This window comes from Amborella trichopoda, chromosome 2, assembly GCF_054954075.1.
Source record: "Amborella trichopoda isolate Santa Cruz 75 chromosome 2, AtrichopodaSantaCruz75HAP2 v2.0, whole genome shotgun sequence".
Lineage (NCBI taxonomy): Eukaryota > Viridiplantae > Streptophyta > Magnoliopsida > Amborellales > Amborellaceae > Amborella > Amborella trichopoda.
Genome location: NC_142337.1, coordinates 9,919,857 through 9,940,843, shown reverse-complemented (window position 1 = coordinate 9,940,843; position 20,987 = coordinate 9,919,857). Strand labels below are relative to the sequence as shown.

At 34.2% G+C, this 20,987-nt stretch overlaps 3 protein-coding genes across 3 annotated transcripts; all 3 read right to left on the bottom strand.

The window, feature by feature from the left end:
• Positions 1-318: 318 nt before the first annotated feature.
• On the bottom strand, positions 319-1,571 carry LOC18447892 (putative xyloglucan endotransglucosylase/hydrolase protein 25). The gene is made up of 3 exons (XM_006857978.4): positions 1,241-1,571; positions 913-1,106; positions 319-822 (listed from the first exon to the last, which is right to left on the bottom strand). Exons 1-3 carry the CDS (start codon positions 1,292-1,294, stop codon positions 465-467), a joined length of 606 nt encoding a protein of 201 aa, XP_006858040.3. The 5' UTR covers positions 1,295-1,571; the 3' UTR covers positions 319-464.
• A 9,397-nt stretch (positions 1,572-10,968) lies between these two features.
• Positions 10,969-13,658, bottom strand: LOC148783090 (uncharacterized). Its single transcript, XM_088857922.1, has 4 exons — positions 12,316-13,658; positions 12,096-12,223; positions 11,934-12,009; positions 10,969-11,844 (listed from the first exon to the last, which is right to left on the bottom strand). Exons 1-4 carry the CDS (start codon positions 13,121-13,123, stop codon positions 11,690-11,692), a joined length of 1,167 nt encoding a protein of 388 aa, XP_088714048.1. The 5' UTR covers positions 13,124-13,658; the 3' UTR covers positions 10,969-11,689.
• Positions 13,659-17,085: 3,427 nt separating this feature from the next.
• On the bottom strand, positions 17,086-18,402 carry LOC148783089 (xyloglucan endotransglucosylase protein 1-like). Its single transcript, XM_088857923.1, has 3 exons — positions 18,072-18,402; positions 17,724-17,917; positions 17,086-17,623 (listed from the first exon to the last, which is right to left on the bottom strand). The coding sequence occupies exons 1-3, from the start codon at positions 18,336-18,338 to the stop codon at positions 17,221-17,223; spliced, it is 864 nt and encodes a 287-aa protein (XP_088714049.1). The 5' UTR covers positions 18,339-18,402; the 3' UTR covers positions 17,086-17,220.
• Positions 18,403-20,987: the final 2,585 nt, after the last annotated feature.

Genomic DNA, 20,987 nt, shown 5'->3' with positions numbered 1-20,987 from the left:
GTACTTATCCCTCTTTCTAGGTAATGGGTAGTTTTGCTCATTGTCGAGACTATACATATGGGCTCTATGAATTAGATAACCACGAACTGTGGAGGAAACTAGTCTAATGCAACTTGGTGTCCATCTCTCTTGTGTACTTGTTTTGTCTCCATAAGTGCGTTCTTTGAGATATGTGCAACCTGTGCAGGGAACTAGTCTAGTGCAACCTTGTTTCTCTCTCTCCTTGTGTACTTGTTTTCTCTCCATAAGTCCGTTCTTTCAATTATCAATTGTGTACTTTTTTTCTCTCCATAAGTGCGTTCTTTCAATTATCAATAATTAGTGCGTAACCTCGCGTGCTTTCAAATATCAGGACATCCATAAAAACTAACAGTGGTATCAGAGGCCTATCACCTAAAATTTTCAACATATACTTGCAATGAGGGTCTAATGAAATTTAAAGAATAACAAGTATGAGATGTGAGTTAAGAAGAGGGTGAACACTCAGGGGGAAGGCCATGAGGAAAACGCTTGGTATCAGTGCAATAATTATAGACCATATAATTCTTTTGAACCCATTTCAACTTCTCTTGCTCATTTGTGTCCAAGGCTTCTTGGCTCAACCAGGCTGAAGCTTTGCATGGAGATGCAGAAGATGCTGATGATATAGAAGCAACACAAGCATCAGCTTCAAAGTTAAAGTAAGAAGCCACCAAAGGAGCTTGAGACCAATCAGTCTCCCCTTGTGGCCCAGCATTCCACAGACTCGAATATAGGTTCATGGGTCCTTCTAAATGCTCTGCGTTCTTGAACACTTTAATGGGCGTACCATCCACTGAAAACCTGTTCGAATCGGAATTTATATTTAGAATCCAACTTCTTAGATAGATAGAGAGAGATCAATATGAGTGTTTAGAGACAGTGACTTATTACTTGATGTGGTTTGGGTTCCACAAGATGGAGTAGGTGTGGAAGTCTTTGGTTGGATCGAACCATAAGTGGAACTGTTGCTCCCTGTTTCCCTTCCCTTGAGAGAACACATTGGTGTGGAGGGTATAAGGGTCTCCACTCAAATTCCCCAGGAATTCGAAATCGATTTCGTCATGCATCTGGCCTTGTGAAGATAGCTGCAGAAACCCAACATCAAAATCCATCATCTCACTGCTATCGATTCTCTCTCTAAAGTCTGAACTAACTGAAACAATTAGTGCTTGATTGAGAGAGAGAGAGAGAGAGAGAGAGAGAGGGAGGGAGGACTTACATAATAGGCAGTAACAGTGCCAGCAGAGTTGTCTGGTACGAGCTTCATGCGCATATGGATGTTTCCAAAGAGGTATTCATTCTTGGATTGAAAACCAGAGCCAGAGTATTTATCTAGTGAGAGAGGTGAAGCTGCTCACCATTGTTTAATATCTTAGCCCTATCGTTTCCCCATGTTATGTCAAAATGTGAGTAGAAATTGGCTTTAGAGGCCACAACCAAAAGACAGAGAAGAAGCCATTGAAAGCAGAGGGGAATTGTTGTTTAAGGGGGAGAGAGATGACGGATAAGAGAAGTGTTGAACAAGGGACGGTGCTATTCAGTGGAGAGATGCTGGGTTTTTATAGTTTAAGAGGAAATATGTAGGAAAGCATGAGAGGGAATGAGTGGGAGCGGGGTGCTGGGCCTTGAAGTTGTAGCTATAAAGTTTAGAGAGAAAAAAAGTGTTAGAGAGAGAGAGCTTCGTATTTCCAACTAGGAGACAGCTGTGTTGCGAGGACGCTTCTGGCCTATAGACCCTTGCATGAGGCGCTGCCATCCATTCCCCAACCTTTTGTTTTGTTGGTACGGTTGATTATTTTTCCCGGTTGTGTTCTTTTTTTTTTTCGCTTTTCGTTTTTCTTTTTTTTTACAATAAAAAATAGTAGCTTTCGCTCGTCTCTCCGGTGGGATTCTAGCCAGAAGTTCGACCGTTACATCGGAACTGGTCTTTTGCCTGTTCTAGCTTGGCGGTTTTGGTGATCTATTGGTATTTTAAAAATAAAAATTCAAAAAAATATATATAAAATGTTAAAAATAAGAAATTTGATTTTGTAATATATTTTTTACATTATAATAAATATTAAAAAAAAATTGGTCATTACTACTGATTTTAATCCCATATTTTCATTAATTTTTAACTTCATTTGAATGTGTTTTGTTTTAATCATGCTTTTCTTGATTTTTTTGCATCTTTTTTATGTTTTTCAACAATTTTTTGGCTACCCAAGACTTGCCCTGTTAGAATGGTTGAATCGGCCGCTTTACCGGTTAAACCGCTTTCGACCCCATGACCGGTTAACCGTTCCGGTTCGATTTTGCAAACACTGAGTAACATAACTTGGAGCCGTAGAACTGCGATATTGTCTCATCATGGCAAAAGATATTCTACTCCTTTGAGAGTACCACACACATTTACTCCCTCGGGTAAACTTTCATCTAGAATTAATTTTTGGAACTCAATTTTTTTTTACTCCCTCGGGTATGCTTTCATCTAGAATTAATTTTTGGAATTCAAATTTAGAAAAAATTTATATCACGTTGCAACTTAGAAATGTAGAATTAAATATGTACCTAAGAAAATCTATCCGAAAAGGTTGTTTTAATGTTGAAAAGCCTTCTAATTGATCCATCTCGAGATGTATGAATGTGCAAAACAAAGATTTTGAGTCCCATAAATAGTGCATCTAGCAACACATTGTCTAGACCATCCATTTTCAAGATTTTAATATATTTATAGATCTACTTGATTTTTTTTATTTTTAAATTTCAAAATTTTATAATTAAATATAGAAATAGATTTTGAGATAATCATAAGAATTTTTTACACCAAAATTTACGATAAAATTTGGAGGTGCTCCATAATTAAATTGTTTAAGGTTGCAACCTTATAGAAACCACACTCTTCAAATTTTGGGGACGAAACCTTTACAACTCTCATATCACTAAAAAAAACGTTTCTAGTTGTACTTTTTATGCACTTAAAAAGATAACATTTCAAGACGAATAAAGACTACCTAAGTTTTAAATGATGACATCTAAGTATTAAAAACTTAAATTTCAAATTTTTTAAAAGGGCAAATTCTGTAACTTAGACTATAAAAAAGCGGTTAAGCATCTTTTTAGTTTGACTTGGGGGTTCCATGAGATATTTGTAGAAGCGAAGGTTATTTTTTATGTGATCCTATATTTCTTGTCACAAAAATAGCCATTGGCATTTAGAGTAATGCCATAGGTCAATGGGAGGTGATTTTTTGTATCATCTTCTCAACACATTGTACATTTACTCTTTCAGTCGAGTAAAAGTTCTTCTAAAGAGTATTTTCCAGTAGAATTTTGAAATCCCGACTACCGTGATATTTTTAGCGAAAGTTTGGGATGTTCCACCGTTCTCAAATAAATTTAGATTCTAAAAACCTAGATACTAGGATTTGACTATATAAATATTTTGGAGAGGCATATAATATTATCGTTTATTTTTAAGAGAAATGATCCTATAAGGCCCTCTTCACCTATGTGTGTATGACTTCAAAGGATCACCATTAAATTTGGTATGGATATTTAAAAAAGTCAAATCCCACACCCATGCGATAATTTTTCTCGGAGTTTGTGCCAAATTTAATGGTGATCCTTTGAAGTCCTAGACATATGGGTGGAGGAAGGTCTTATAGGATCATTACTTTATTTTTAATATAAAGAGGTTACAATCATTTTTATCTGTCATATTTTAAATTAGATAGTTGTAATCGTGATTGACCATACTCAAAGTTCAAGGAAAAGTTTTTCAAACTCCGTGACATACATAAGCCATTCCATTTGGCATCTAATGGCTACGAGTGATTGTAATTTCGTTATAGCATGGTTACGTGGTCTTATAGTGTACAATTCCAAATATTTGACACTCTCAATTAAGTTTGTTATTACTATTTTCAAACACATCCAAATAATATTTTACTTGTTTTGGTTCGCTAGGTTGAGGAGGTTACATTCCCAATTTTTTAAATTTTTAAGGTGCCTTGAGGCAAGGTTTTACTCAGGCGAGTGAATATTATTCTTGCAGCGTAAGCTTTACTCTGGTTTTAATGGATTTATTTCTATCTATAAATTCTTTTTTGGAAGAAACATTTGAAAAGAGATAAAGGACAAATCACACATTTTTTTATGGGACTGTCTATCGTGAGAACATTTATGTTTATTACAAGGAAGTGATAATTACCATTAGCCATTAAATGTCAAATTGGATTATGTTAAAAAACTCGAAATTTTTGATTTTTGAACTTTCACTATATTTAATGACTTTCACTATATTTAGTGACGCACTTACTATCACCCGATTTTAAATCTGATAAACAAAAGTGGTTGTGACCTCGTTAAATTCAAAGTAAATGTTGTATTTGTATAATTTTCCTTTCATTTATAGAGAGATAGTGCTCTATAGAGAAGAAAGGAATTCACATTGATTTTGTTAAAGGACCACGTTTTTATGCGGCCAAGCTCAAAATGCAGGCATGTTAATAAATCTATTTTTAAAATGGAATTTTAGACTTAAGTTTTAAGGACATGTAATACTTAACATGGAGATCATAAATATAAATAAATAAAATATATTTTGAAAAGTAAGAAAACATTGGACCCTTAGCTTCCATGGTCTATAGATGGAACACCTAAAGATGGATGCTTTATACTTTTTGGACCGTATGTGTAGACATGAGGTCCAGCCCGCATGAAAAAAAAATTCCTTTGTTAAATGGATGGTACAAAGCAAAAAAAAAAAAAAAAAAGAACAGCCTTTTTGCCACGACAACGAGATAGGGAAGGAGAGAAAAAGAAAGAACGTGATAGGGAAAGAGAGAAAAAGAAAGAAAAAAAGAGATTTGGGGAGGAGAATGGACATCACATTGGTTTTGTGATCAAATAAAACGAATATCTCATTTTCAAATAATATGAATAGGCGGAAACAATATACATAAACATTGTGATGATACCTCCAATGAGGGTCTAATGAAATTTAAAGAATGATGAGTATGAGATGTGAATTAAGAAGAGAGTGAACACTCAGGGGGAAAGCCCTGAGTAAAACGCTTGGTATCAGTGCAATAATTATAGACCATATAATTCTTTTGAACCCATTTCAACTTCTCTTGCTCATTTGTGTCCAATGCTTCTTGGCTCAACCAGGCTGAAGCTTTGCATGGAGATGAAGATGACGCTGAAGCAACACAAGCATCAGCTTCAATGAAAAAATTGTTAGAGAGAGAGAGAGAGAGAGGGATAGAGCTTCGTATTTCCGCGTTTCGCAGCTACCAGACAGCTGTTGTATGAAGCTTCTGGCTAATGGAGCCTTCCGTGAGATGCCGCCGCCGCCGTCCGTTCCACCTGTTTGTTTTGTTTAGATGATTCTTTTTCTTGGGTGCGGTTTGTATATATCTTACGCTCTAAGCAATCAAATTAGAACCTACCCTCGAATAGTATCTTCAAATGTGGTTTAAACATGGGAAATCTTTGCGATAGTCTTAAAATATATTTTTATATTTATTTATAAAGTTAAAAGCTAAAAATATAGTGTTGATCGGCAAATTTATGAAAACTTGAATTGACGGTTGAAAAATATATTACAAATTACACTATTTTTAAAACTTAAAATCTTTTTTTTTTCTCTTGTCCGTGCATCTTGATGTCGAGATGATCAATTTGAGAATACTTGAAGATAAAAACAACACCTTTTAATGAAAATTTTTAGATAGGGTCGAATTAGATGATTTAGAGCCATGGACCTACATAAACTTTCCTCTCTTTTTTATTCTCTCTCTAGTTCGCTCTCTTTGCAAAATCTTTACTCTCTTTTTTTTTATCTCTAGTTGGATAACATTGAGATGGATGGCAATTGGGTCGGATCTGGGTCCTGCTCTATGTCTCATACATGGTGGATTGATCCTAGATCAGTTCTGGCATGGATCCTACTTGACTGGGTTGAATCTAAGTTAGGGTAGACCTGATTCGACTTTGTATAGAGTAATATAAAAATATATAAAGAGGTATATAATATAAAGTAATATAAAAATATATAAAGAGTTATATATAATGAAACCATTTACCTTTAATACAAAGTGGTCATAATTCCTTAAAATCATTTGATGAGAAATTTGATATTTTGGATGTGTCACAAAATTCAAAAAAATTTATTTTAAAGTTTGAGTTCGGCCAATGGAATAATTGCAACAACCCAACTTTCTACTCTATGGTCAAGATTATTGTGACTACTATGTATAAAAGGTAAATGATCTCGTTCAATACTTTCCCAATGTACAATATATATATATATATATATATATATATATATATATATATATATATATATATATATATATATATATATATATATATATATATATAAAGAGTTTAATTTCTTAACTTAGGTTTGGGTCCAAGCTACAAAGACCCAATCGGATCCTTATGAAGCTTAATCGGGTCGGGTTTGGGACTACCCAACTTGACCCGTTGCCATAGCTACGCCTATTCATAAAACTGCAGCATTTTTAGCATTTTCCCTTGATCACTCTTGGGGCTCACTACCATGGGCCGTCCTTAGCACTGACAAGGAACCGTGCATGCATACTTTATTTTTGGAAGCGTAAATACTGAGCTACTCGTAGCACATTTAGCACATTAATTGGACAAGGATTACATGAGATCCTATATCTTTCCCATGTCAGAGTTACTCTTAATTACCCTTTGGATGCGATAGAATGTGTCACAATAACTTGTTTTCTTAGATTGAAGTCGAATTAATAACATGCTCATAATTACCCTATTTGAAAACTAAAGGACCAATGTGCTAGTAAGCCGGTGTTCGAAAAATTGGCCAAGGTGTTCAAAAAATTGGCCAAGTTATTCGGGCTCGGGCAGTAGCGGCGAGTTGTCTCGAGTGGGGGGGGGTCCAGCTTAGAGATCTTAAAAATAATTTAAAATTTATAAAAAATTCAAAAAATAGAAAAATCTATTTATAACATGTTTGTTTATGTGTTATATTATTTTAACAAAGATTGGAAAGTATTTTGGCAATGAATATTTATTTTTCTATCTTTTTAAGATTATTTTAAAAATATCCCCCCTCCCCCTCACCACCACCACCACCACCACAAGTTGATTTTTCAAAACCTATTTTTCTCGACTTCTTTTACCTTGTTTGTATGTGTTTTGGTTTATTTTATTTTAAACATATATTTCTTAATTTTTTATAGTTTAAAATTTTTAACACTTTTTTCATGTTCCAGTCTTAGGCCCAACTCGGGTCGATTACGCAGCTCAGGCTTGGGCCGAGTAGCCCGATTTGCTCATTTGAACACGACTAGAAGTAAATGGTCTTATTGTATACGTTTCCAATTATTTATTACATTTATTTCCAAAATTAGCTCGGCAGCTTAATCAATCACTTGACAACAATGTTCGCAAAATCAAACCGGAACGGTTAACCAAACATGAGACCAGAAGCGGTTTAAATGGCCTAACCGGTAAACCAGTCGATTCAACTGTTCTAACCGGGCAAGTCCCGAGCGGTCAAAAAAGTGTTGAAAAATAAATTAAAAACATACAAAAAAAAAAAAACTAAAATATGAAAAACATATAAAGAATGATTAAAACAAAACACATTAAAAAAAAAGTTGAAAATTAATGAAAAAAATGGATTTTAACGAAACGAATTGTGCCTTGTGGTATTTTTAAAATATTATGAAAAAGATGAAAGTGAGTATTAATAACCAAAACAATTTTTAATCTCCACCATAATGTAAAGAATATTTAAAAAAGCATTACAAATTAAATTCCTTATTTTTAAGAATTTATATACATTTTTTATTTTTTTTTAAATACTGGTTGATCACCAAAACCGCCCAAAACTGGGACCGGCCACTTGCCGGTTCCGATTTAACCGGGCAATTAACAATTAAATCACTCGGTTTTGTGAACACTGCTTGGCAAACTAGCGATATAGATCAATTCAGCTGACCCGCCCACCCGGAGATAATAAAAAATTCAAAAAATATCCAAAAGATAATTAAAATCAAAACATAGTCCAGAAAATATTTTACTATATTATGTAATTCGATAGAATTATTGAATTTGTGTATATATTGATATCGTTGTCCTATTTGAGTGCTGCACATTCATTTCACGGTAAAAATGCAATAAATAAAAAATAATACCAAAAAAAAAAAAACACAAGATGTAGACTCTTCTCTTTAAAAATAGGAACAATAAAATCCAATGGAAATATTTATATAAGGTTGCAACCTTAAAATGCAGAATTAAAGTGCATTTAAAAAATCCATCAAAAAAGGTTGTTTTGATGCTGGAAAACTTTCTAATTGATTTTCTCGACATCAAGATGTATGGAAATGGAAATAAAAATAACAGATTTCAAGTCCCAAAAATAATGCACATTGAAACATATTATCTACGCTATATATTTTGAAGATTTTCATGTTTTTATAGATCAACTTGATTTGAACTACTTTTAAAGTTTAAAATTGTATAATTAAAGATGAGAAAAGATTATTAGCCATCCTTAAAATATTTATACCATAATTATATCTTGTGATAAAATTGGAGGCGCACCTTACTTTGATTGTCTAAATTGCAACCTTATACAAACCACAACCAAATCTAAACATGTAGACACCCTGATCCCGAATGAAGAAACTCTAGGAAGCCGAAGAACCTCCAGCCAGCCTCCGTAAACCCTGGAACTACCCATAATTTCAAAACTAGCACCCTAACACCCACCCCCGTGTTGTATGGTTTGTCATGAAGACTCGACCTAAACCTAGAACTTTGAAAAGAATTCTAACAGATTGAGAATGGCCCTAACATAAGGAAAGATATGGAACAAACCACTCTAAATTGATGCAGAGTGAATCTTAAAGCAATGCATCCACCAACAACACCAACACTAAGGATGGCCTCGGCACAGTGTCGACATGAATCTGGGGACACTAGCGTCATCAATAAGGAAAGTAACGTCCAGGAGGGTGGTGGCTCGAGTCACCATACTGATGCCTTCAAAATGCGAGTGTAGAAGAGTCATCATTGTGTCCAATGCTAGGGTAGCACCCTGATGCCAGTATCAACAGCATCAGGCCTAGGTTGGCCAAAATTGTCACCAATCGCTCGACATCAAAATGCTTAAACTGAAGGAAGAAGTAATCATCATTTCATGGGGGATGGGGGCATCATCGTTGAATGAGGCCATCAACTACTTCTGCTCCTTCTTGGTTGTAATCACTGCCCATTGTCGAACTTGGATTCCAGCTGAAAGTAACCATCATTGCTTGGACGATGATGGTGGTAGTGTTGACTCTACAAACAACCACATTTTGGCTAAAATTGGACACAATGACACCTATAGTGGCGCCAGTGCTGCTAGTGGTGTTGTCGGCCATCTGACATGTCGCCGCCCAAGATTACATCGACCGTTAACTGAGAATTATGTTTTAATCATAACGAACCAACGCCACAATCAACATCTGCATTGTCAAATATTTTAAGGTAGAATTTTGAAATCTTGACTACTGGAATATTTTTAGTGAAAGTTTGGGATGTTTCACCATTCTCAAATAGAATTAGATTCTAAGTTCCTAAATATTAAGATCTAACCATATACATATTTGAGAAAAGCATACAATATTATCATTTATATTTTTATAAGGAAGTCACAATCATTCTTATCCATCAGATTTTAAATTAGCTTGTTGTATATGTGTCATTGACTACACTCAATTCAAAAGCAAGTTTCTCAAACTCCTTGACACGCTTAATCCACTTAATTTGACATCTAATGGCTATGAGTGATTGTAACTTCTTGTAACAATGGTATATGGTCTCATATTATACAATTCCAAATATTTGACTCTCAGTTTGTTATTATTATTTTCAAGTGTAAGCCCAATGACCCAGATTGAATTTAAGCCGATCTAACAGTCACAACCTCATTTTGTAATATAATTTTTAATATTTTTCTACGAATCCAAATCACATAAAATTTTAAGGATCAATTCTTCTCATCAAGATACACCTAATAAAAATCTTAAAAAATAACTTAGAAAATATAAATTGATTAAAATACTCCTAAATATTATTGAGGTATTTTGGTCAATTTATCTTTGATAAATTATTTTTTTGATATTTATATTATATTTTCATATTTTTAAATAATAGACGTTCAAAATTTCAAATGGTTTGGATTTGTATAAAAAAATCAAATTCAAATACAAAATAAAATCGTAATCATTAGTTCAACTCATGTTCAATCTGGGGCATTGAGCATACACTGTCGTTGTTAACTATATGGCTAATATGATATATATATATATATATATATATATATATATATAACCCTTAAAAATGCAATGGTGTGCAAATGAATAGTGATTTCACTTGCAATAGCTCTTGATAGAAACGTTACAGTTTAGCCGAAAAAGTCATAACATGAGCTGTTGCGGTTTCACGTGATTTTCCCATGAAAAATCGACCGCAATGGATATAATAGGTTTGGTGCGGTTGATTTTTCACGCCATCCATAAAAATTGAACGACGCCAAACCTATAGGGGAAAATACTATTCATTTTTTTCCGAGACATTGCGTAGTGGCTTCTTATAGGCCTTGTACAAAAAAAAATGATATCTTGATAAACAATCCAATATATATTTTTGTGGCTCCATGCTCTACTCCAATGGTTTAAAAAACGGATCGATGACCCGGATCGGGCTTTCCAAAAACCGATCCGGATCGGCGAATCGGCGATCCGGATCGGAATCGGGTGAATCGGTCAGAATAAAGCTTCAAAAAAATCCGAAAAAATTATTAAAATTCATTATAAATATTGTTTTTTAGGAATTCAATAAAAAATGAGGGTACTCCATTAAGAATTTTCATGTTTTTGAATGAATATGCGAATATTGATATGTTCTTCCCCTGCATGAACCGCCATTCAACATTTAATTTACATCACACAAAAGGATAAACATAGAATTATCATGGAATAAGTATATCAACATACATGGACTACAATAAAGCATAAAATTAGTAACATACGATCTAAAAATAAATGATAGACGACGTTGTTGTTCTTCTTGGTCACGCTGGTGTCATTGATTGAATTCGTTTGACAATTCATTGATTCGATCTAAAAACGAATCATCGATATTAGCGGCCGTCTGACTATTTTCAAATCCCTGAGTGTTAGTGTTTTGTTGTGTTCCCAATCCAAAATCCCCGAAGCTTGTCCATCCTTCATGCTCACCTGCACTGTCGTGCTCATCCCTACACTGTTGCTGTTGGGACTCGATATGTGAATAATATGGCTGGGATAGGGTGGCCTCAGAATCATCATCTCTCTCATTTTCTCTTAGACCCCCTTCCCACTCTCCCTCATTAGGTACAATATCACCGACATATTGTGGATACATTGGCTGGCTGCTTCCTCTTTCATGCCGCTCATCACTTTCTTCAATATCTTCATCACCGATAGCCTCAAGGAACGCTCTCTTGTACAACACTGGCTCCTCCTCTTCTACTACCCATCGGTCTGCTGTGTCTGTGACAAATATTGTGTCTAAGTCTATCGGCCCATAGTCTTCAAGCTTCCTTCTTATTTGTCGCTCTCTAAGGTTTAAATTATAATGAACGTAGACTAGTTTATGAAGCGAGTCGATTCCTCTTAGTAGTGTGCAACCATTGGAACGTACTCCAGTTGCGCTCACAGCCAGTAGCAGAACATGTCTGGGAGAGCACCTTGATTGCTATCCTCTTTAGGTGAGGTGCATCAGTACCATATATCTCCCACCATTCAGCTGGATTAAAATGTAAAAAGCATTGTAAGGGCAAGAACAATTCATAAGATTAAATATATGAATAAACAAAATATTAGCGAGGGGATAACCTGGATCCATCATAGTTCGAGAATTTCTGGCAAGTCTAGTTCCGAAGGATCCTATAGCATCCCTATACATAGCAAGCTAAAACAAATATATTACGTTTTAGTGCATTATTCCTCATAAATATAACAACTCAATGAAGTTCTTACCCAAACATTAAATAATACCTCTTGTATTGCTGCTACTTGGTTTCGATGGCTTCTCTCCAACCTTGCAATGATGTATCTGACCCCTTCCATAATCTTGTGGGGTTGTTCAGGTGTCAAATAGAAAAATTTTGGGTTGAAGTAGTAACCTAAAAAATATATAGGTAGAAAAATGTCATTTACAATTTCATAAAAAAATGATTTAAACTGAAACATTGTAATGATATAAATATATATTTACCAGCATAATGAATTGGACGTCCGAATTTGGTGTTCCACCTCTTTTCTATAATCTCAATCACTTTGCTAGCAAAATTACACTTCTCCCCAATAGCTGATTTCGCCCTCTCAATACCTTCATAAAGGATACCCATGGTAGCTTTCTTATCAGCATCCACCATTCTTAACACCGTGACCAAAGGGGCAGTGGCCTCTACAACACTGGAACATCGAGACCAGAACAGCCTATTTGAGATTATGTTGTCCACTTTTATACCGGTACTGAACTTCGAGAGGCGGTCATTTAACCACTCTTCACAAGTAAACAATCTCTTTAATGCACCTTCAGATTGTCGAATGGAGTCCACAGCTAAGTAATCGGTCGCAAAGCGGGTTATGGCAGGCCTGATTATCTCTTTTTTCTTAGAGTGTTCTCTAAACAGAAATAATATTTTCGAGTGGTTGTATATAAATCTCGACACCAACCTTGCTTCATCTAGAGTCTCCTTCACAATTTTGATCTCACCGATTTCCTCTAACATAAGATCGATGCTGTGTGCAGCACACGGGGTCCATACTAGATGCTTCCTCTTATCCATCAACTTGCTGCCCGCAGAAACACATGCACGCGCATTGTCCGTAATAAACTGGACTACATGCTTATCCCCCACCTCCTCCACTATCTGATCATATAGTCGTACGTAGAAGTTTGCATCCTTCTTCGTCCCTGATACGTCTTTGCTAGACAAAAAAGTTGTACCTTTTGGGGAATAGGCCAAGAAGTTTAAAAACTCCTTTTTGCTAACTTTATTCAACCAACCATCACTCATGAGAGTAATTCCTGTCCTTGGCCAACTCTGTTTATATTCTTCAATCCACTTTTTAACTTCATCTACCTATTCGTCTAATATTGGCCCACTGAGCTCATATGCCGTCGGGGGTTTTACCCCGGGCCCGGCTCTCTGGATTGCACTAACCATAGGTGGAAAATATAGGCTATTGGCTGCATCAAAGGGAATCCCTTTATCGTAGAACCATTTACCAACATATCTCCCTAACATGTTTCTTGTACCTTTAACCATGCCTTTTAGGATCATCTGTTGTGACTTAGGCTTTGAGAGAAATGGGTCTTTACGACCATGACCTGCAATACTGGCACTCCTAGGTAACTTAGAAACAATTTCTTCAACAACTGATTCTTCTTGATACATATTGCCACCAACCCCTCCATACATATTTGAGCTGGGCCCGCCATACATGCTCGAGCTGGACCCGCCATGCATATCTGAACTAGGCCCACCATGCATATCGGAGCTAGGCCCACCATGCATGTCTGAGCTAGACCCACTAGGCATTCTAAACCCACATTCCCTCTGATATTGTTCATGTAAACTCAATCTTGTGGCCATGTCCAGCTCATTATTATATTGCTCTTCTAGGTCATAATTATATTGCTCTTCTGTATCATTCCTGCTTGATGGTGTATATAAACTAGCTATCTCCTCATTCATCCTATGTTTGGCAATTTTTTTACCTTTGCTAGCATTAAGAATTGCCACGATCTGTTTTTTTACATTACTAGGGACACTAGTGCATGCAGAAACTTCTCCCTTAACCCCTGCCAAGTGTTGCTTGAGCCTATGTACCCCACTACTTATCACTCTTTGACAGTAATTACAAATAATTTTGTCTTTCTTATTGGGATCAAGTCTGACCCCATGTTGCCATGCAGGGTCTTCTGTAGATCTTGACATGATTCAACTGTTTTAAGATATAAAAAGTTTAAATTAACCTGACAGTTCAAAAAGAAAAATAATCACCATATGTAGTGATAATATGTTGCGGTAGTTCATGTAGTCATATTCGTTGTTATTTGTTATTGCAAAATACCTTTTTTGACAATAATATTTTCGTACATATCAATTACAAACATTTAGAATAATACAAAATGCAAGCTCCAAACATGGCTACAACTCAATTATCAAGAACATACATTTTTTGCATTAAAAAATTAATAATAAAAACAATTCTTCAAAGAGCCGGCTAACATCAGTCATTCCAACTAAAAACTCCATGAACAACAGATAAAAAAATACAGTTTTGTATTGAAAATATAATAACATGCATTTTTTTGCATAAATAATCCATCAACATACAATTTTTTCAAAAAAAACTTTAACAATAAAATTTTAAAATATGGTTTAATACCTCATAATAATTAAAACCTTGTCACGATTTTCACATCTTTTCGGAAAATCATCAATTTTCAAAAAATTCGATCTTGAAAAAAAAAAAAAAAAATTACAGCAAACTCAAACAATAAAAATTAAAAATTGGGTTTAAATGTTTAATACATCATGATAATCAAAACTTTATCACGATTTTCACATCTTTTCGAAAAATCATCATTTTTCAAAAAATTCGATCATGGATAAAAAGAAATAAAAAAAAAAAAGTACAGCAAATTTTCAAAAAATTCGATCATGGATTAAAAAAAAAAATTAACAAATTTTCAAAAAGTTCGATCATGGATTAAAAAAAAAAAATCATAAATTTTCTAAAAATTCGATCATGGATTACAAAAAATTCGATCATGGATTACATAAAATTCGATCATGGATTACATAAAATTCGATCATGGATTACAAAAAAAAAAAAAAACATTAAAAAACAAAAAATTCGATCGTGGATTACAAGAACAGAAAAAAACAATTCGATCATGGATTACAAAAAATTCAATCATGGGTTACAAAAAAAAAAAAAACACAAAAAATTCGATCATGGATTACAAACATGGATTACATGGATTACAAGTAAAAAAAACAAACATTTCGATCATGGATTACAAAAAAGTCGATCATGGATTACAGAAAATTCTATCATGGATTACAAAAAATTCGATCATGGATTACATAAAATTCGATCATGGATTACAAAAAAGACGATCATGGATTACAGAAAATTCTATCATGGATTACAAAAAATTCGTTCATGGATTACATAAAATTCGATCATGCATTACAAAAAAAAAAACAAAAAAAAACAAAAAATTCGATCGTGGATTACAAAAAAAGAAAAAAACAATTACATCATGGATAACAAAAAATTCAATCATAGATTACAAAAAACTCTATCATGGGTTACATAAAAAACAAAAAACAAAAAATTCGATCATGGATTACAAAAAAAAACAAACATTTCGATCATGGATTACAAAACATTCGACCATGGATTACAAAAAATTCTATCATGGGTTACAAAAATAAAAAATAAAAAATAAATTCGATCATGGATTACAAGAAAAAAAAACAAACATTTTGATCATGGATTACAAAAAATTCGATCATAGATTACAAAAAATTCTATCATGGGCTACACACACAAAAAATAAATAAATAAATAAAATTGTTCTTTACAGAGTCGTTTTACATAAGCGATTTTAACTCAAAAATTCACCTCCAAGTGAATAAATTACATCCAATTGACTATATTTTCTGATAAACAACAATATAAGGAATCAAAAACCTAAATTTTTAACACATTATTTCTAATATATCATGAAAACAAAATCAAAAGGTGGAAAAAAAAAAAAAAACAGCGGAATTTGGTTCCGCAGACATCTCACTGTTCATATCAAATTTCTTGCTGTAATTGACCAGATTACGTAAAATTGAAAATTTTAAATCATACTAGATACAATAAAGATTAAAAACCCTAATTATTGAACTCATTTTGTTCAAAATATGCCGTGAAATAAATCAAATGGCGGAAAAAAAAAAAAACCCAAAGTTCTTACCTGTTTTTGTGAATCGAAGCCTTCAATCTCCAAAAAACTCTATTTTTCTCAACGATTATCACAAATTAGTAACAAAAGCTTTTGATTTATAGCTTTAAGATCAATATGCCTACAAATTTTGAAAGATTCATGCCCTATTTGGCATGAAATTTCAGAAATGGCAGAAACCCTAAACCCCGAATTTTTCTTGATCCAAAAACAACCAATTTTTCCACCATTTAATCCTTGAAAAAGCTGAATAAAGCTGTTTACATCCTGCAAAACAGATCACATGTCGAAAAAAACAAAAAAAATGATAAAAAAATGACAAATTTGAAAAAATCCGTGAAGAACACTGTGCAACCTGTGTTCTTCACGGACTCGCCGATTCTGCACAGTGAATCGGCGAGTCACTGTGCGGAATAGTTCGGTTCTCTCTAGAACCAGACGATTCCCGATTTTTGAACCGATTCAGTACCTTTTTCGTGAATTCCGAGTCGAACCGGGCGAGACGATTTTTTAAACGCTGCTCTACTCTTATCTTATTGGATTTATTTTCACGTAAAAATTATGTTTTGGGAAAGACATTGGAAGAGATAAAGGACAGCAGGCATTTTATTATAGGATAGTATGATGTGAGTACATCTATGCTTGTCACGGGAGGTCACAATTGACGTTAGAGATTAAATGTCAACTTTGATGGATTGGATTGTTTTATATATATATATATATATATATAAACTTTTTGTCTCTCCACACTCACAATCACCAAATTTAGACAGAAGTAGGTGTGACGTCCTCATATTAAGTAAGGGGCCTCTTTCCATTTTTTTTTTTTTATTATTATTATTTTTATAATAGAGAGATGGAGCGCTAGGAAGAAGAAAGGAATCCGCATTGTTTTTGCTGAATACCCACGAGCCAATAGTTTCAAAAAAAGAAAAGAAAAAGGCCACGGCCTTTTTGCCACGAGAGAGACAGAGAGAGATTTGGGGAGGAGAATGGACCCCACAATAGTTTTGTGATCAAATAAAACGAATATTTCATTTTAAAATAATATGAATGGGGGGAAACAATTATACATAAACGATGTGATGATACCTCCAATGCGGGTATAATGAAATTTAAAGAATGACGGGTATGAGATGTGAGTTAAGAAGAGAGTGAACACTCAGGGGGAAGGCCCTGAGGAAAACGTTTGGTATCAGTGCAATAATTATAGACCATATAATTCTTTTGAACCCATTTCAACTTCTCTTGCCCATTTGTGTCCAAGGCTTCTTGGCTCAACCAGGCTGAACCAGAGGCCTCTTTGCATGGAGATGAAGAAGATGCTGATGATTTAGAAGCAACACAAGCATCAGCTTCAAAGTTAGAGTAAGAAGCCACAAAAGGAGCTTGAGACCAATCAGTCTTAATTAAACCACCCCTTGTGGCCCAATCATCAGCATTCCACAGACTCGAATATAGCTTCATGGGTTGGTTCTTTGGAAAGGGAACTCCTAAATGCTCTGCGTTTTTGAACACTCTTATGGGCGTACCATCCACTGAAAACCTGTTCGAATCGGAATTTATATTTAGAATCCAACTTCTTATATATATATATAGAGAGAGAGAGATGAATGTGAGTGTGTAGAGAGAGAAAGAGTTCTTACTTGATGTGGTTTGGGTTCCACAAGATGGAGTAGGTGTGGAAGTCTTTGGTTGGATCGAACCATAAGTGGAACTGTTGCTCCCTGTTTCCCCTCCCTTGAGAGAACACATTGGTGTGGAGGGTATAAGGGTCTCCACTCAAATTCCCCAGGAATTCGAAGTCGATTTCGTCATGGGTCTGGCCTTGTGAAGATAACTGCAAAAACCCAACATCAAAATCCATCATCTCACTGCTATTGATTCTCTCTGTAAAGTCTGAACTAACTGAAACAATTAGTGCATGATTGAGAAAGAGAGAGAGAGAGAGAGAGAGAGAGAGAGAGGGAGGGAGGGAGGGAGGGAGGACTTACATAATAGGCAGTAACAGTGCCTGCAGAATTGCCTGGTACGAGCTTCAAGCGCATATGAATGTTCCCAAAGAGGTATTCATTCTTGGATTGAAAACCAGAGCCAGAATACTTATCTAGTGAGAGGTGAAGCTGCTCACCATTGTTCAATACCCTATCGTTTCCCCAAGTTATATCAAAATCTGAGTAGAAATTGGCCATAGAGGCCGCAGCCAAATGACCCCAAATAAGCAGTGTCAAAGCCCAACAAGAAGACAGAGAAGAAGCCATTGGAAAAAGAGGGGAAATGGCGTTTAAGGGGAGAGAAAAAGTGAGTGATGATTGATAATGGTGGAGTGTGGAGAGATTTATAGTGAGGAACTAAAGTTAAGAGGAAGTACCTGGGAAAGTGATTAGGAGCGCGGTGGTCACAGCTGGGCTTTGGATCTTGTTGCCACAAAGTTTAGAGACAAAAAAAAAATGTTAGAGAGAGAAAGAGAGAGGGATAAAGCTTTTAATTTCCGCGGCTCGCAAGTAGGAGACAGCTGTAGTGTGAAGCTTCCAGGCAATAGAGCCTTCCGAGAGGCGCCCCGCCGTCCATTCCACCACCCTTTGTTTAGTTTAGATGATTCTGTTTTTTTCTTTTGAAAAAGTAACTTTAAAATTTGAAGGTACACCTGACCTCTACAGATGGGTCAAAATGTATTATAAAAAACTTTGAGAGCGGCTTTGTGGTGTCTGCACATGTCAGAGGCCCCAGCCAACCCTTCTCCAAAAGTCTCATGCTAACCCTCACCATAAATTAGAGGAAATTTACATCTCAACTCCAAACAATAGGCAGCTCTAAAAGAAGGACCTCGTTTTTATGCGTCCAATCCCAGCATATGTAGAAATGTGAGCCTCATAATATATCTATTTATAAATATAATAAATAAATAAATTTTAAAAATTAAAAATAATAATTTTAATAAAATAAGATTTAGACTGTTAATTTCTACTGTTTTTAGATGGAACACCTCCTTCTATCAATTTTTAATATTGTTGCTTTACACTTTTTGGACCGCATGTGTTGAAATACGTTTCAGCCTGTACCGTATGTATTGAAATATGTTTCAGCCTAAATGAAACAATTTTATGTAAAGGAAACCTCGGCCTTTTAGTCAAAAACAATTGTTTCATGCTTGTTGGACCGCATTTCTACAATATGCGGTCTTGAGATATAAAACATCTATCTTAAAGATGGTTGCAATTAGGTGATCAATTTCTAAACAATTGTAACTAATGGTTCAAATATTTTTTTAACATGATTACTGTTTCTAGTTTTCAAATTTTATTTATTTTTTCATATTCATGATCTTCATGTTAAAGATTATATATTCTATAAAAATTAAGATTAAATTATATTTAAAAAATATATCTATTACGAAGCCCGCATTTCTACAATATGCGGGCTGGTCGCATGCTAACTGTAACCTATAGCAAATTAGTAGTCACAAATATGCCCCGATCTTTTATTTTTTCTCAACAGCCCCCTTTTATATATATATATATATATATATATATATATGGCTCCGCGGCTAGTCATGATGGATATGTTTGGAGTTATACCCAAAATTAAACTTGGAATATATTTCTAGGACTCCTTTTATTTTGTTGGGTGATTATCTCCGATATTTCCCCCTTATCCAACTGTTCATTCTGAATGGAGGGCTAAGATTGTCCCAATCACAATGTCATGTCTCTACACTATTTTATTTTTAATTTTTTTTTCTATAATCTATTTTGACACTAAATTTTGGAGGTCCATTTCTCTATTAAACTCACACTAGTAAAAAATATAAAAAAAAAATAATTTCAAAAAAATAAAATGACCAAAATACCCCTGATAGTTTCAAGGGGTATTTTGGTCATTATATTTTATCTAAAAATTATTTTTTATAGGTGCGCCCCAATGAAAATATGGCACGCACCAAATTTCATATTCATACAATTTGTATAAAACAACTAACAATAAAATACTTTGACACGTCGGATCTAAGATCAAACGGTGAGTAGCTCTCTTGATCAAAATTAGATGACTGGATGGTAGGCGGAGGATATGCTGTAGGAGAAGCATAGAAACATTTCCCTTAAAAAAATTTAAGTCATCAAAAGTACTACAGTATAATATTATTTTAAATATCGCTTCTTATAATAATAATATCACTTTACAAATATAATTGAAAAATGTCAATTTTTTAGGTTTTAAAAATGAATGTGGTTTGCATAAGGTTGAAACCTTAAAACATCAAAGAAACGCGCACCTCCAAACTTTGACATGAGATGCATCTTTGTGTTGAAAATTCTTAGGATAGTTCGAGAATCTATTTCTATCGATGGTTATAAAACCATGTATATAAACACATAAAAATCTTTAAAATATGTTATCCAGAAAATGTGTTACAAGACTACCATTTTGAAAACTTATATATATATATATATATATATATATATATATATATATATATATATATATATATATATATAAAGCTGGGAATAGCCCACTAGCTCATATGAACATATGAGCCTAACGGCCCAGATTGAATTTGAACCGATCTAACGATCACAGAATTCCGATAGTGCTTGAATTTTATTGTTTTTTATAAATCCAAATCACTTTAAATTTGAGGTGTGCGTTTCTATCATCAAGGCACACCTAATAAAAATATAAAAAAAAATTATTCATAAAAATAAAATGACTAAAATACCCCTGAAACCTTTCGAGGGTATTTTGGTCACTTTATTTCATGTAAAATATTTATTTGATATTTTTCAAAGATTCACATATTTTTGATAAACATACATCTAAAATTTCAAGTGATTTGGATTTTTAAAAAAATAAATAAAATTTAAACACTACCAGACATCTGTGATAGTCAGATCAGCCCAGATTCAATCTTG